The following is a 15,728-nucleotide window of genomic DNA, read 5'->3' as shown; positions in this document are numbered from 1 at the left end:
GAGAAAACCAGGAAGGTCTGGAAACCAGACAGTCTTCCCCTGGAATTTATATGGGATCTGTCAGTGACTTGTTGTGTGCTACCCTGCTGAATCACTGCCACAACCCTCCCCTCTTCAGAGCTCAGTTTCCTTTCCTGATCCCTTAGAAATAATCCATAATAATCCTTTGTAATCTGCAAGAGTCCACTACAAATGCAGGTTTAAGAGCTGTGAATACACAGAGTCCAGGGGTTAGGGATCTCTGTCACGAGATCCAGGACACAGCTGGTACTCCTACAAAAGTCTTGCAGTACCCAGTAGAGACATGAAAGGCTCAAGAGTGCAAATGAGCCTCTGAACGATGCGTGTGTGTAACAGGCATGAACCTCACCACTACAGAATATGAGTCTTCACTTTATATATGTCAAAAATAAAGAGAGAGAGCCTCTGAATTTTGTTACCATTCATGTATACATTTATTAAGCCAAAGGAGTTTGATCATGTCACAGTATGTTACTAGAGCACATGAGATCTTTTCTTGTCAACTTCACTAACAATGGCCATTAATTACTTTTTATTTTTGTCTTTCAAGCTTAAAAAAATTTACTCTTCCTGAATTCCCCAGGAAAGGCTCTTTTTTTTTTTTCCTTTTCTTTTCTTAAAGTACAAAACAAATATTTCTCAGATATGTAAACAACCATCATGGAAATGAGACTGCTCCTAAAGTTAACTTTATTGTTATGGATGTTCTGATAGATCTATGTCATGCTGCACGTATTTCAACTCAGTGACCCCTTCAGTGGAAGTTATTGTTATCATCACCTGTGCTGCAGTACTGGAGGCCTGGTCAGGGCTAAGACCCTTCTGTGCAAGGTGCTGTACAAATACTTGGCTGTAAGTGAGGTCCCTGGCAAGAAGGGCATTCACTGATGTGACTGTAACCTTCTCTGCTCCATCTGCTCCGCAGTGCTCCTCACAAACTGCAGGAGCTCAAGCAAAACTCCTCTCCGAGCTAAGTCTGGAGTTCATCTTCAGATACTGGTGAAGAGAAGGCAAATGTCACTGCAGGCCAATCCTGACACCTGCAGTCCTGTGCGTAAAGCTGCTCACAGTCATGGGAATGCTCATGTGAGTAAGAAACTCCCACGGGGAAAGTCTGCAAGGTTGAGTCCCTGGGTCATTGAACTCCTTTGCAAGAAAGCATGCAAGAGAAGCAGACTGGTTCCTTTTCTCTAACATTTCATCAGTATAATTCTAAGAGAGAAAGGGACGGGGTCAGTTGCTCGGTTTCAGCACCTTGAGCATTTTGAGTTCTGATCCTCAAATTAAAGAAGTCTCTGCTCTGCCTTGGGCTACTGTGACCAGGCCTGGAAAAGTCAGTTGGACATTCTTTGTCATGAGGAAGCAGTGGTTTGCCATTAGAGCATGGAGGGATTCTGTTTTATGGTGTGAAGGCTGCATCCTAGGCAGGAATTGTGAAGATTGTGTTTGGCCATCAGCAGAAATTATTCTGAAAACACTTCAGAGCAATTGCAGTATAAATAATGATTATAGCTTCATATTTGAGGTGAAAAAAGAAAGGATAACATGAAATAAATAGCAAAAAAAAAATCATTGTCCCCGCACAAACATAACATATTCCTGCCTACGAAACATCCCTTGCAAATTACTGCCTTTTAGGTTACGTCAGACATTTAAATGAACCCTTTATAGCTAAAATACAGTACTCTGAAATGAGGTTAGAAAAATTTTAAAAGGACTAATGGGAAGTGTGTACAAAGCTCTCTTTATAAGGAATTCCCCACCTGGACAGCTTGTGAGCGCGAGGCCTCAGTAGACGTAGAGCCGGTCGGCGATGGCGGCAGGCATGTGGGTCATGATCTGCATGCGCAGCCACCAGTAGTAATCCATGGGGTGGTAGCGCGTGTAGGGGGCGGTGGCGGTGAGCGCGTGCGCCACGCTCTCGATGACGGGCGACGTGTCCCTGGAGCCGCTGTTGCAGTACGACTCCATCTTGCTGACCTGCTCGTCAAAGTACTTCCTGCCGTAGTCCTTGCGCACGATCTCGGGCAGCTCGTCCCACATTTTGTCGGCGATGGCCTTGATGCGCTCGGGGCTGTAGAGGTTGGTGCCGGCGATGAAGTTGCCGGGCTCCACGATGCTGACCATGACGCCCTGGGGCTGCATCTCATAGCGCAGGCAGTCGGAGAAGGCTTCCACGCCGAACTTGGTGATGCAGTAGGGTGAGCGGGCAGGGCTGCCCATCCGCCCCATCATGCTGCTGATGTTCACCACACGACCTAGGCAGAGGCCAGGCAGAGCAGAGCTGAGCCGTGGTACCTGGCCCGGAGCAGGCACCCGGCACACACCACCCAACACATTCCTGAACGTGCAATCACCCACCTGCCCACTGAGGGCTGCCTCATGGCTCTGCCCCAGCAGTGCTGTCCTGGGCATGGCCTGCAGGCAAGAGAACAAGCCCACTGCTTGTGCTCCTTGGCTTATTCTACCACAGGGAATAGGCACATGCTGACACACAAAGCTCAGTGCTCTGGGGAACACAGGAGAGTCTGGACAGAACCGGCATGAGGGGAAACAGGATTGCTCAGCAGCAATTTGAACTGAGCCCAGAAAAGTGAAAGCAGGAGCAAGGAAAGCCTTTGGCACCAAAGCTGAGCCGGTTTATTTGCAAATCAAAGGCCAGTGGTGGCTCAGTGTCTGCTTCCCAAAAGAGAATGGATTGCTCCTGTACCACCAATGGGCAAAGCAGCTTAAGGCCACTGCACTCTTCCATGTGACAACTGGTTTATGGCTCCAGGCACAGAGGCCTTTCTTCCCTGCCAGAAGCCATCCATTTGGGCTGGGGAAAATACTGCTAAGAGGCTGTGGATGCTGTAGTGTAGGCAGAGGTCAGAGTTTTCTGCACTTTCTATCAGGGCTCATTACTAAGTTGTGTTAGAAAGAGAAACTTTGACCTCAGAAGTGGATAACCTTCCGTGGTGGAAGAAGTGCTGCCCAGGCCACATCCAGCCCAGGTCTGAAGCACAGAGCAACATTGTTAATGCCTGTGGATGCCTCAAGAGTGAGAAATACTCTCATTTAGTCAGGCAGTAGGTCCTAGCACAGGAAAGTTTTTGCCCCTTTATGCTGAGACTCCAGGTCTGCATGCCTTTGCTGTACAACCTCCTCTTTTCTTACATCACAGGCTCTCAGGGTGCAAACAGTGCAAAATGACAACTTCCCTGCAAGAAGCTTTTTACACTGCTGCTGCCCACCCTGCCACAGCTGCTTTTTATATAGCAGGGAGGAATGCTCCTGGCACTGTAATTTATTGTGAGCTGCAGTTTCTGAACAGGTATAATGGATTAGATCTTGTGTGGGATGTTGCAGGAGAAGGCAGCACACATGGCAAAGAGAAATAACTGCTTTTCAGGCCTGCTGCCTTGCTGTGTAGCTCAGAGAGGTGAGGCAATCTGTGTGTCTGCTGGGGACCACATTCTGCCTCTGAAGGCAGGAAGGCGGCCAATGGTGCAGAGACAAGTGCCATAGATCTTCTGGCCTCTAACACAGCAGGATGTGGCAGGATGAGGGACCTGCTGCAGGGAGAGCCAGTCAGGACATCTGCCACTCACCCTTTGACCTCCGGATGAGCGGGAGGAAAGCCTTGGTGGTCCGCACGGTCCCCCACAGGTTCACTTCAGCCACCTCCATGTAGGTGTCCATGCTGGTGAACTCAACTTCCCCAAATGTGGAGATACCAGCATTGTTAACCAGCCCCCAGAGCCCTACAAGACAAAATCAAGCACCATTAGTTGTGCTGATAGGTTATTGAACCACACAATAGAGCTTTTCATTATGACTTGTGATGGTGAAGACCAGATAGAATAGAGTGCAGAGAACATTTCAGCCTCCTGAGCAAATATAACCACCATGGAGACCTGCCTGTACCGCCCAACACTGCAGCCACAAAGTACTGAGGAAGTTCTCAGCCAGCAAATACAGAACTTCAGCCTTGCCTAAGCTGTTCTCCTTGCCACTTGTTTTTTATCCATCATGATTTTTTAAAATATATAATGCGAATAATAAGAATAGGAATGACCTTGTAAGAAACAAAAGAGTAATTCTTTCAAAGTGAAATCCCTTCTGTCACCATAAGAACTAGTGTCTGCAGTGCTGGGAAGGAGGCTACGCGTAGACATGGGTGAGCATGCATGCCATGGTCTCTCCCATTTATTCTGCTGCAACCAAAATGGCAACAACTGAACCTACCTACTCATTTGGCAATAAAAAAGAAAGATTAAAAAGGAATTTTGAATAAAATTAACTCACTTCATATAATATTCTAATTGCACAGGAAACATGCTGAAAAAAGTCTGAGAAAGGCTTCTGTCTGTCGTTTAGAAAAACTCACTTTTATCTGTTGACTGACTGTGCCCAGATCTGTGCTAACAGAAGCAGCCCAGGAAAGGCAACTTCATCCTTGCCTGTGTTTGAGAATACAGAGCTAAAAAACTTAAATTTATATAGAAGATCCATACATAAAAATTAAATACAAAGAAAATCAAAAGAAATTGGTTTGCAAAATCCAAAACAAAACATTACTGCTTGTTCTGCTTTAAAACAACCTTGTGTTGAATGTGGATATCCTTTAGGAGAAAAATATACTTCAAAGGGTGGAAAGGTTTCAGAAATGTATGAGCAAAGGCAATTTTCACAGTACTGGAACAGAACTTGCTGTCACCATCTCAGCATTATGAAGTAGGCAGGTTAAGAAAATCAGTACAGCTAGCCCCTGAACTCTAAATGGTAGTATATACAATAGCATTAATGATATCCAGCTGGCTTCATGGGAAATTCTTTGGAAAACCTCTCCATTTCCTTTGCTTTTTGAAAGAGTGGGGGAGCCATTTCCATTGTTAATTCCCAATCTTTGGGCACTGGGCAGGTTCTACGACAGAAAAGGAGTCACAATAAACTTCAGTTCACAGGAACAAAGCACTAATCCCAGAGTCTTGAACACCACTCTGGTTTTTGCCAATGTCCCTACAGGAGCTAGTGGAGAACAAAGCAGTTTCCTTTGTAGATGCTGTGTGAAGTGGGAAGCTCCTTTCTGATATGGTACAATATTCAAACAGGCCATTTGCTCTGCCCTGCTGCTCCTCAAAGATTCGTGTCCTTCAATGACATGCTCAGCTTTTGAAATACGCCCTGACAATTCTCTGGGAGCCCAGCCAAGGAAGCTCCTGCCCCCTGTGTTGTCTCAGAGCCCACTGCAGACACCCACCTTTCTCTGGGTCCTCAAGGCTGTTTTGCACATGCTCCACTGCCCGGTCCATCTCTTTGCTATCACAGACATTCAGCTGGACAGTCCTCATTCGATCACTGTTCATGGCATCCAGCTCCTTGGAGCCGCCCTCTCCCTTGTCCTAGAGGGGAAGAAAGCGCGGGTTTCAGTCTGGCTGAAGAGCCTGTGCAGAATATCAAATGCATACCAACTATCACATCAAGCAAAAGCGTGCACAGAGCAGTCACAGAATATCCAGGACAGTCCTGCAGCCCTAGGAAGAAGGGGAGTAGACAGGACTGGTCCTGCAGAACACTGTTCCTCAAGCATCTCCATCTGACTGCAAGTCCTGTATCAAGTCAGCTAATAAAAACTGCTTCAGCCACCAAGAAAGCAGTCAGAGGTGGATCTGCTGCAGCAAGGCACCCAGCAAGCAGCCCCTGCCCAGCACAAGCTCCTGAGGCCAAGCTTTGTCCCACTGCTGCAGCGGTGGGAATGTGGTGCCATCCTCACTGGGCTTGACATGGGGCACAGTAACTCGCCTGGGGGGGTTCTGGTGTAAATCGGCCAGTGAGGGGCTGCACATCTACACTGCATGTGCTTGTTGGTCACACTGCCAGCTCTGGGAGAAACAGTCAAAGAGGGACTGCTGCTCACTGCTCTCTCTCTTCAGCTGATCTATACACAGGTTTCCAGGCAGTGGAAGCCATAACTAGTGCCTCCAAAAGACTGCTGCAGAGTCCAATCATTGAGAATCTGGCCAGTCTGTTTGCTGGCAATTCACCCTTGGCACCTTCCTCCAGCATCTTGCTCTCTTCTCTGCCTCCCCCCATCAACTTTTCTCAGCCTCCTTTCCCATCTCCACTCCTTTTTTCTCAGCTCAGAACAGTTTCCCCCAGAACACATTCCCTCACAGCCCAGCAAATTAACTACAGCCAACCCCTGGGATACTTTCACATTGCTGGTAACAGGGCTACCATGCCCAGAGCTCATCCCTTTGCAGTGCTGAAGCCTGGCCATGGTTAGAAGTCTCATGCACAGTTTGATGGCGGTGTTAGTGACTGAAAAGAGTTTGGTGCTAAGTTTGTTGTTCACTCAAAAGCACTGTGGTGCCAAAGCAGTCTGTATGGCAAAGCACTGGAAAGCATACAAGTGGCAAATGTGGGAATGCCATCAGGGAATCAGCAAATACAAACATGCAAGTCTCTTGAAAACAGCAGGTATCGCTAAAAGAAAGAAGAAAAATGAGGCCTAGGTCCTTCTTTCCCTGATCCCAGTTCTATGAGGTGCTACAAAATCTCTGGGCTGCACCAGCCTTAGAGGCCTCATAGCTCTTGTGGGACCTCCACAGCATCTTCTTCCTCAACCCTGACAGGGTTGGCTCTGCAAGAGCTCCCTTCCTGCCCTCCCACCCACACACAGCAGGGGTGGACAGGGACTCCTGGGGTTGAGATCCCAGCCAAGAATTGCACTCTGGATGTTAACCCACACCCACAAGGCCATTCCCTTGGCTTTCAGCAAGGGCAGATGGGAGATGTTTAAGTCAGGCACCCGGTGACTGTTTCTCCTGGCAGGGGATCAGCCTGTCCCACAATCCCCAGGCCCATATACAGCAGTGAAAGGATCTTCTCATGCTGCAGCAGGAGACCAGCAAATCTCTGCTGCTAGTCCCAGGGCACACTGTCCCTGTGGTAAGAGGGCCCAGCTCTTGTACACTGAAAAAGCAGATTGCTGCCTTGCCTTCCTCTTTCCATGGTCACTCTCTGGGGCTCCTGGGCTTCAGTTTGTACCTGTATCAGTGTGTCCTTGGTCTCTAACACCTGTGGCTCTGAGCACTCCTGTGGAGCCCTGCAGTGGTCAGCCTGTGTGCCAGTTTGTTCAGAGGACATCTGCTTTCTCATTCCCCTGGAAGCTGCAACTGGCCTGAGCACACACAGCAAAGCAAACAGGGGCTCCACCACACTCCTGACAGCACAGACAAACATCACATATGTCCAATGGTAACAGACACTGATGGAAAAATACCTTCATCTTGTGTCAGCTGGCTTCTCCATATATTAACCAAAGAGGTAAAAATAAAACAGCTGCAGCATGAGTGTTCATTGGATCCAGTCTACCACTGTCTTTTGGCAATGCAGCACCAACACAACTCTCACATGAGTGTATCTGCCACTGAAAACGTTAGGAAGTAACTGTGTGTGAAACAGCACACTATTAGCACAGATCCATCCTCGGGCTCCCCTCAGTCATGACTCCACACTCCTCTCTCAGGTTTCCTTTAGTAAAATTATAGTCAGGTTTCAGGATCTGGCCACTTTAGGAAATCTTTCCTAATAAAGAGTCAGCATTGCATATACTTTTAATCTGCAGTAAGGACATGGCATTCCTAAACACTGTGCATGCCCTGAGGACACAGTGGCTCCCCAGGCAGCAGTCTGCTTCTGATGTGCAGGTGTGCTGTGAAAAACAAACCCATGGAAGTGACATTCAAGTTTCAGAGACATTTCCTCTACGTCAGGGCTATATCCAAGATATATTTGTTAAAGATTATGTTTCTTATTTCTACCTCCACTTTTATCTAGCATCTAAAAACACCACGCTTTTTCTGCTCCAAAAATCATCACCAGCAATAATTACACTCTGATAAGAATTCTGCTTATGGGTTTGCTAGAGAAGATTGTAGCACAGTGAAAAATCAGCTCAGTCTCCTGGAGTTGTTTTTGTTTTACAGAAAGTATAATGGCCTGAAGACACATGGGAGGCCACTCAGCTAACTAAGGAGCTTTGGCATTTTCTAGTGTTTTCTGACGACAACTGCTGTTACCATTCTTGGCACAGCCACAGAGATTTTGGAACATGGTGTGTGAGTTCAGCTAAAGAAGCAATATTTAATTACAAAGTGATACTGCAAAGCTTTTTGCTGATTTTTCTGTGAGGAAGTAAATATTGATCAAAGTTTAAAAGACTTCTGGCATGCTGCTGCATGTCAGCTTACGTTGATATTGTCAGAGGCCAATATTTTCCACTAATAGACATTCAGGAGAACAAGTACTGAAGAAAACAAAAATAGAAGGGAGGTTTCAGTAACTGCTAGACATGTCCACTGAAAACTGTGCCTTTTTAGCAGCTGAGACAGAAGCAATGAAACCCATAAATAACTTTGCAACTCTGAAGTTTTTACCTTCTATCAACATAGAGGCAGGCTACTACCCGAAACAGTGTTTATTAAGTTTGCAGTGTTCTTATATTCTTCAATGTTGATCTTTAGTTAAAAAAGCTGAGTAGAAACAACTATCAAAAAAGTACTCATCTACCCTCTGTCTTGAGCCCTTTTGAAAGGCAGCAGTTTGTACAAAGTGTCTGTTCTGCTGTGACGCCTGTAGAGGGAGCCCAGGTTAACAAATAAATCTTGGACGGAACACTGAGGCACAAGACACAGAGCTATCGAGACAGACACCTCTTTCGAAAAAATGCAGCAGAAACAAACTACTAATTTAAGCCAAACTTAGTATGAATGCAAAAAAAAATAGTAGAAAGTCAGATAAAATCAAAGAATACCTGGCAAATTCTCTGTAAATAGTATCACTATTCAAGATATGTTTATAGTGATGAGTGAGCTAAAAGATTAGATCAAACCAACTGACCCACCCCAGGATATCCTGAGGAGTAAGTTTGTTTCTGTTAGGAAATGGCCGTGCAGCTAAAAAGGTGCAGTGCCTCACAAGCACTGTTCTTCATGACCATCAATGCTTTGCCACACCAAGTTCTCCTTCAGAGGGTATCAAGGTTGTGTCACTAAGCTGTTTGTGGCCTAATTCTTCTCTCATTTGCACTAGTGGGACTCCATCACTTACCCAACTATTTCAGGAGACACCATGGCTTGGCTGTACTTGTGAATATAGAAAAATATACTCAAAATACATGCCATAAAATCACTGGTGGCTTGGTGTTATGTCAAAATTAATCAAAATAAGCCCTGCATAAATATATACGGTCTGAGAGCAGGGCCAAAGGTCCAGACTACAGCCTGACACCAAACTTTATTTATGGTTAAGCCTATAAAATTAGATTTGGGATTCATTTGACATGGAACAGACCACAATGTTGTGATTTAAATAAGAACCTCCCCAGATACCATTCAGCCCCAGTTCTGCTCTGTGAAATTCAAGCACCTGTGTCTTTCCCTTTGAGCTACCAACCACCCTCCTTCTCCTTGTCAGAAAGCTGTGCAGAGTGGAGAGAGAAGACTGGAGTTGCTGTGTGTTGTTGCACATGCCACAGATGAAGAACAGTTTTTGTTTCCCCTACCTTTTGTAGGCAGCCAGCATAAATAATGAAACCTTTGTCATGCAGGTGCTTGGCCAAGGCAAATCCAAATCCTGAGTCACAGCCTGTTATAAGCACAGCTCTGCTGCCAATCTGCAAAACAAAGCAGAACAAAATGCATTGGAATTGAGTATTTGAAATTAATGATTTGCAGTGCACAGAACAAATCATGTCCTTGGCCAGGAGCAGGCTGTTCCAGGGATGCTGTTTACACTCACTGCCAGCTCCTGCCACTCAGTGCCTCTGAACACAAGACATGACATTTTCATACTGAGTCCACTGCAGTGAGGCAGCCTCACTGCCCTCTCAGCATAGAGGAGTTCAGCCCCTCTGGCAACAGGCTTCCAAGGCAAACAGACCAAGCAAATCACCATGCTCTGGCAGTTCATATCTATCTTAAATCTGAAAATATACCAGACAGTTCCCAAGACATATTTTCCCTTCATCAGGAACTGTTCCAATATGTCCAAAGCATGCAGAAGCCCACTCTTGTGTGCATGCAGCCTGTAGGGCATGGAGAACAGAGTTTACTGACGAAAAGATATAGTTTAATCTTACTGACTGCTCACCCACCTTTCTCTCTCTAGCACCTAAGCCCTCTAGAGCTGGGTTCTAAGACCTATGAAGATTCAAGTGAGGTTAATATATGAAATTAAGACCAGTTGGTCAACACTCATTTTGTCTAGTTGGGCTTTTTTTGTCTTCCTATTTTTCCAACTTATAATTTAAATGGAAGTATACCTCCTTCTCTCTCCAAATTCCTTTCTTTAATCCAAAGACAGGCAGCAGTTAAATAACAAGTTAAAAATCAGAGGGTGCATCAGACAGCCCAACTCAACAATTGCACATCCAAGGTGCTGCTGTGGGTGGGATTACATAATAATTGCCTGCAATTTACTCCGACTCATCTCTTTTAACAAACTATAAATTTGGCTTTCCTCAGCATACTCAAGGACTGATCAGGGTGGAAGCTGGGTGGAAGCAGCAAAGGCTCCTTACATTGGAAGCCCAGCAGTGATGCAAGGACCACATCTAAGTTCTTCTGAAACTGTTCCAGAGTTATGGAGCAAGTTGCACATGCTCTAGCACTGCTATAGTGCTGAGTTCTGTGCCACAAAACAGACAAGATGACAAAACACGCCCCTTCCTTTTGCCTGACACTGTTCTCAGCAAGTCAGTACCTTCAAGGAGAGGGCTGCTAAAAAGGGCCGCTCTCCAGATGAAGTGGTGAGGACACACTGATTTATTTACATGTCCTTAAACAACTATACTCCAGAAAGAGTGGTTTATTAAGAATTTGTCATGCAGATTCCCTCCACTGTAAGGTGGAACATTTAATCTGCTGAGTGAGTTCCAAAAATAGAAAAAACCCACTTGCATGATTGTTTATTTCCACCCTCAGCAGCACATACCGTGCTACGTCAATGGAAGCTCGGTGCTAGGAAAGAATGTGGAGCATGCTCGAGAGGTCCAGCCTGGAGTCTTTCTGGCAAATTGGAAAGACGAGTTTGGCCACCAGGCTTCAGGGATTTTAAAACCCCTGCTCAGCAAAACTAGTTCCTGGAAGCCACAGTCACACTCACCTGATCGACTTCATTTGCATAGGAGCGGCTGCCACATGGGGACAGGAGAGGGAAGGAAAACTTTTGCACGGGCCTGTTAAAAAAACCCAAGACAAGAGGCAGTCAGACGTGGAATATCTTACCCATACCCTGCTGCAGCAACATATACATGAAAAGGAATGTAGTGCTGCCTACATACATAATGTAGATTGTCATTTGGGAAAAAGGAATCTAGTCTACACTTCTCCTTAATCTGAGCCTGTGTGTTTCTTACAGTATGACACATTTGTTTCTCCAAAGACCTTGATGCTATTTCCAGCTGCAGAAGCTGTCTGGGTATTATAAAGTATTCTAAAATAGCTGCTGGTCTGGAGGCACAGAGCTGCTTCCACCCACAAAACGGGCAGTGCAGTGTTTGCACTTTCAAAAGCAACAATGCCCTCACTTAAGATTCGCACAAACTTGGGGTATGGGAAGTTATTAATTTGTCTGATGAAAGTATTCTGCTGTGGCTTTGTCTCTGACACTCAGTCTGAGGCTGAATTTGCTTGCATTTGTCTCACTCCTTTTACACACAGTTCCATCCTTATTTCATCCTGGATGATGCTTCTTCCCTTGTAGTGTCTACCCATTAGATACTCTTAGATTTTACATCCCCTTTTTGCAACTGTTTAAGCTAAGAAACACTCTCTTTGAGCAATACCTGCCATGCAGATCTGAAGCTCCTCCTCATAGTATGTGTGACTCCCAGAAGACAAAATATATTCACAAAGACAGACCAGAGCAAAGCAACAATGCCTTCCAGGAAATGAGAGTCCATTTAGAAAAGTTATGTTACCCAGTAGCATCACTCTGTCTTAAGTCCTGCCATCATTCATCAAAACTGGGCCTGAGCAACAAACCAGAGTGACCCCAAGCTCTGTCCCTGTCAGTCACCTCTCCGGACTTTATCAGCTTTTTCATTTTCACTTTTGGCACTGACATTGCCCTCCTGGAGCTTTCTGGCCTTCCCTTAGACTTGCTGTACTTCATCTACCCTCTGGCTCGTCCAACAGCATCTATCCTTCCCAGAGCTTTTCTTGGAGGCTGCTTTTCTGTCTTCTAAGTAAATTTGCATAATCATTCCCAATTATCTCCAGCTCAGACATCACAGGGCCTCACAGGGTGACCTGTGCTACACTGCACAGCAGCTTGCAGACACTCTGGCCTCTGAACCATACCTCAGGAAATCAAGGGATCTGTGAAGGCAGAAGCTTTGAACCAGATGGGAAAGGAAATGATATATTCAGGCAATGGTGTTCACTCACCTTCCTGAAACAGTTCAGCTGTTTTTCTAACTTAGAGTGTCACAAGCCAAATCAGCTCTTGAAATAGCTATAGCCATCTTAATTGCTGCAAAGGTCAGTTCCCAGGCAAAGTGTGTGTTAACATCACTGACCTGCAATCCTAGACTAAACTTTTACCTCAGCAGTAAGCTTCTTGGTGCTTCTAAAGTGCCCAGAAACGTTCATAACATTTCTTTTAGTTAAATGAACTTGGGTTTTATTTTTCAGAATTATGTTTGGTCCTGTTATTTCACTGCAGAGCACTGTTTTGCCGCACTCAATTCACAATAATCTGTAGAGAATACCTACTTGACTATTCTGCCTATCTTGACCTGAAGGCAAGGGCAAAAGAAAAACAGATGCTGGCTGCTGCTGAGCAGGAATGTCATCAGCAGAAACAGCCAGGAAGTGATGTGAGCCCCCACATGGTACACTAATGTACCATAAGCCATTTTTGTCGTTCTGCATCACTGAATTCTAGAGACCACAACAGAGACTTCTAGAATGTGCAGATGGTCCTCAAATTGAATTTGTGCTTGTAATCATGCATTGGCTTTTGTTCAGTTCCACCACAAAAAGGAGTCCTCAGCTTGAAGAGTCAAGTACATAAATGCTGCTTCAGTGCATTAAGACACTAATGGCAGCACTGCCTTTCAATGAACAGTTGGATTTCCACTGCAGGTTTAGCAACTCGTGGGGACTTGCAAATGCAACAGTTTTGCCCTGAGTACAAGACACACAAAGCACAAATACACAGTAAGCAAAACAGAAGACGGAAGAAAAAAAAACAAGAATATGCTGAAAATTCTTTCCTCAAGTTAATAAAACATTAATTCGTATTTTTGGGGCCACAGCAGATTCCTGCAGGTGAACTCTGGTGTATGTGGAGCAAATAGGAGATAAAAGGCCTATATCTGTTTGCACAGGAAATCTCTTAACAGCTTAGCTATCTACAACACCCTGTTAGCAGAGCCACCCTTGACCGTGATGATGCTGGACATCACTATCGGCAGCAGTGGAGCAACACTGGAGGTGGCAGTTCTTGCTTAACAGGCCATGAGCCACTTTTAAATGGCTTAGGTACAATTAGGTACAATTAGGTACAAGCACTGCTGTTTGGAAACTCCATTCTAAAACAAGGCCAGGGAAAGTGCTCAGCTCACTCTGGATTTGGATTAATAGGGTTCCAATCATAATGCAATATAAATGTTGGGGTTTTTTCAGAGCTAGAAATTAGAATTAGATAGGCAATTTTCTGCTCATTTGCAGAAAAAAACCCACCAGCTTAATTACTTAGCCCACCTCCATTTCTCAGTAAAACCCTCCCTCTCAACTTCCTCATTTAATGGGATTCACTGCCTCTTTAATGAAGTCACAGAATATATGACAATTTCTTGCACTGAAGAAAAGCTTACTTGCTTGTATTCAAAAAAAAACAACAACAACAAAAAAAACAAACCTCTTGATGGATACTGAATTAATGCTCTACATCACAACTTTTTGACTGCAGTGTTAAAAAAAAAAAACAAAACCAAAACAAAACACGTTGCCTAACAAAACCCCTACTTGCATATAGAGTCCATCTCTGCTGTGCTCAGCTCAGTGACTGAGCCCTGGCACAGGTTGTCCAGGCAGGTTCTAGAGCACCCATCCCTGGACACAGCTCTAGGCAGCTCACAGAGGCCCTGCTTTAGCACTTCTGACCTTCAGAAGTGCCTTCCAACCTCAACGACCATGTGACTCTGTAAATAAACTGTCCCACTGAAACCAAGAGAGTCTTTGACCTGTGCTTTACTCAAGATGTCACTCTTTCTTCTTCTCCACCAAGTTACTTACCTAAAGCCATTCCCTGGGTCCTTGAAATTCAGGGCTTTCACAGAGAAGCTCAAGAGAGGGCGGGACAGCTTGGTGGCCAACATGTTTTCAGCTAGCACACTCTACCAAAAGCCAAACTGATCTTCCTTAGCTCTGCAACACAAGATAGCACCTCTGTTTTAGTTGCTCAATTATTTTGTAAGACGTGCTGACTCCATGTATTTCAACAGGAAAATAAAGTCCAAAGGAGCTCATCTTCTCCCCTTGCAGTCCCTTACACAGAGATAAACAGCTCAACCTTCAGCCACCCAAGATGCTTTTAAATAAGGAAAAGCATTATAAATAAACTACCAAGCAGGGAAACATTTAAAGAAAATGTCAATTTCTCCTTCTTTAATGAGTCTTTAACCGATTTCTCTGAAACAGGTAAAATTAAGGTATCCATATGGAATATATTCTTTCAAATGAGCTCTATGAAATAACTTTAAACAAAAATACAACTTCAAGTCATAGATGATGTTGTATTACATGTTTCAAAAACGAACCTTGGCTTTACAGCTACTACAGCCACGCAGTTAAAAATACATTCTTTTGTAATTAAGTAGCAGGTGATGCTGGACTAAGCACAGGGAACCACCAATAATCTCAATACCGAGTGAAAACATTTCAAGGACAAGGCTTTGGTACGAAAAGTCAACTTCAATCATATTTATCTTGGATAAAACTAACAAAAAATCATCTCCCAGCCCCCTTTACTGAAGCTGCGAATCGGTATCTGATTGTTAGGGGCGGTTTGCATCTCCGCCGAGGGCTGGGCCGCCCCCGCGCCAGCTCCGGGGCCTGCTGGAACCAGGCCTGGGCTGAAAAACAGCGAAATTACCGCAGAACGGGCAGCGGTGGGAGCCCAGATGGGCGGGGAGGGGGCGGACAGGGCTCAGGAGGCTCGCTGGCTCGGCTAATACCCAGAAATCCTGGTGGTTTGATCAAATTCGGGAGCACGGTTGGTGTCCCCGCAGGTTCCTGTGAGGTTCGGAGGGCGGGGGCGAGGCCCGCGGTCCGCGGCAGTTCCCGCCGGCCCGGCCCGGCCCCTCTTGGGACGCGGCTGCCGCGGCCCCGGACGCGCTCCCGGCCCGGCCGAGGCACCGGTACCGACACCGGGGAGAGGGGGCGCGGCCGCTCGGGCTTGTGGCGGCCCGGGCCGGGGAGGCCGCGCCGAGGAGGCGCCCGCGCCCCCCGCCCGCCCGCCGCGGGCAAGGTCACCGTGCCAGCCCCCGCCAGAGCCCCGCGGGGCCGCCGCCACCCGCCCCGGCCCGCCCCGCGCCTCCTGCGCGTTACCTGGAGCCAGCGGGCGCCGGGCGCTGCTGCCGCCGTTTGAATGAGGCTGGGCAGGGGCCGCGGTGCCGGGCGCGGCGGGAGGCGGGCCGGGGGCAGGGCCGG

At 46.2% G+C, this 15,728-nt stretch overlaps 1 protein-coding gene across 1 annotated transcript; it reads right to left on the bottom strand.

Moving 5' to 3' along the window:
- Nucleotides 1-426: 426 nt before the first annotated feature.
- On the bottom strand, nucleotides 427-15,695 carry LOC310913232 (D-beta-hydroxybutyrate dehydrogenase, mitochondrial). Its single transcript, XM_083868463.1, has 7 exons — nucleotides 15,627-15,695; nucleotides 14,313-14,444; nucleotides 11,173-11,245; nucleotides 9,572-9,682; nucleotides 5,264-5,405; nucleotides 3,612-3,764; nucleotides 427-2,279 (listed from the first exon to the last, which is right to left on the bottom strand). The coding sequence occupies exons 2-7, from the start codon at nucleotides 14,393-14,395 to the stop codon at nucleotides 1,810-1,812; spliced, it is 1,032 nt and encodes a 343-aa protein (XP_083724589.1). The 5' UTR covers nucleotides 14,396-14,444; nucleotides 15,627-15,695; the 3' UTR covers nucleotides 427-1,809.
- Nucleotides 15,696-15,728: the final 33 nt, after the last annotated feature.

The sequence above is a fragment of the Zosterops lateralis genome (genome assembly GCF_965231275.1).
Source record: "Zosterops lateralis genome assembly, chromosome: 10".
NCBI classification, from domain to species: domain Eukaryota; kingdom Metazoa; phylum Chordata; class Aves; order Passeriformes; family Zosteropidae; genus Zosterops; species Zosterops lateralis.
The sequence above is the reverse complement of the archived record's forward strand: the minus strand, read 5'-3'. Positions and strand labels throughout refer to the sequence as shown.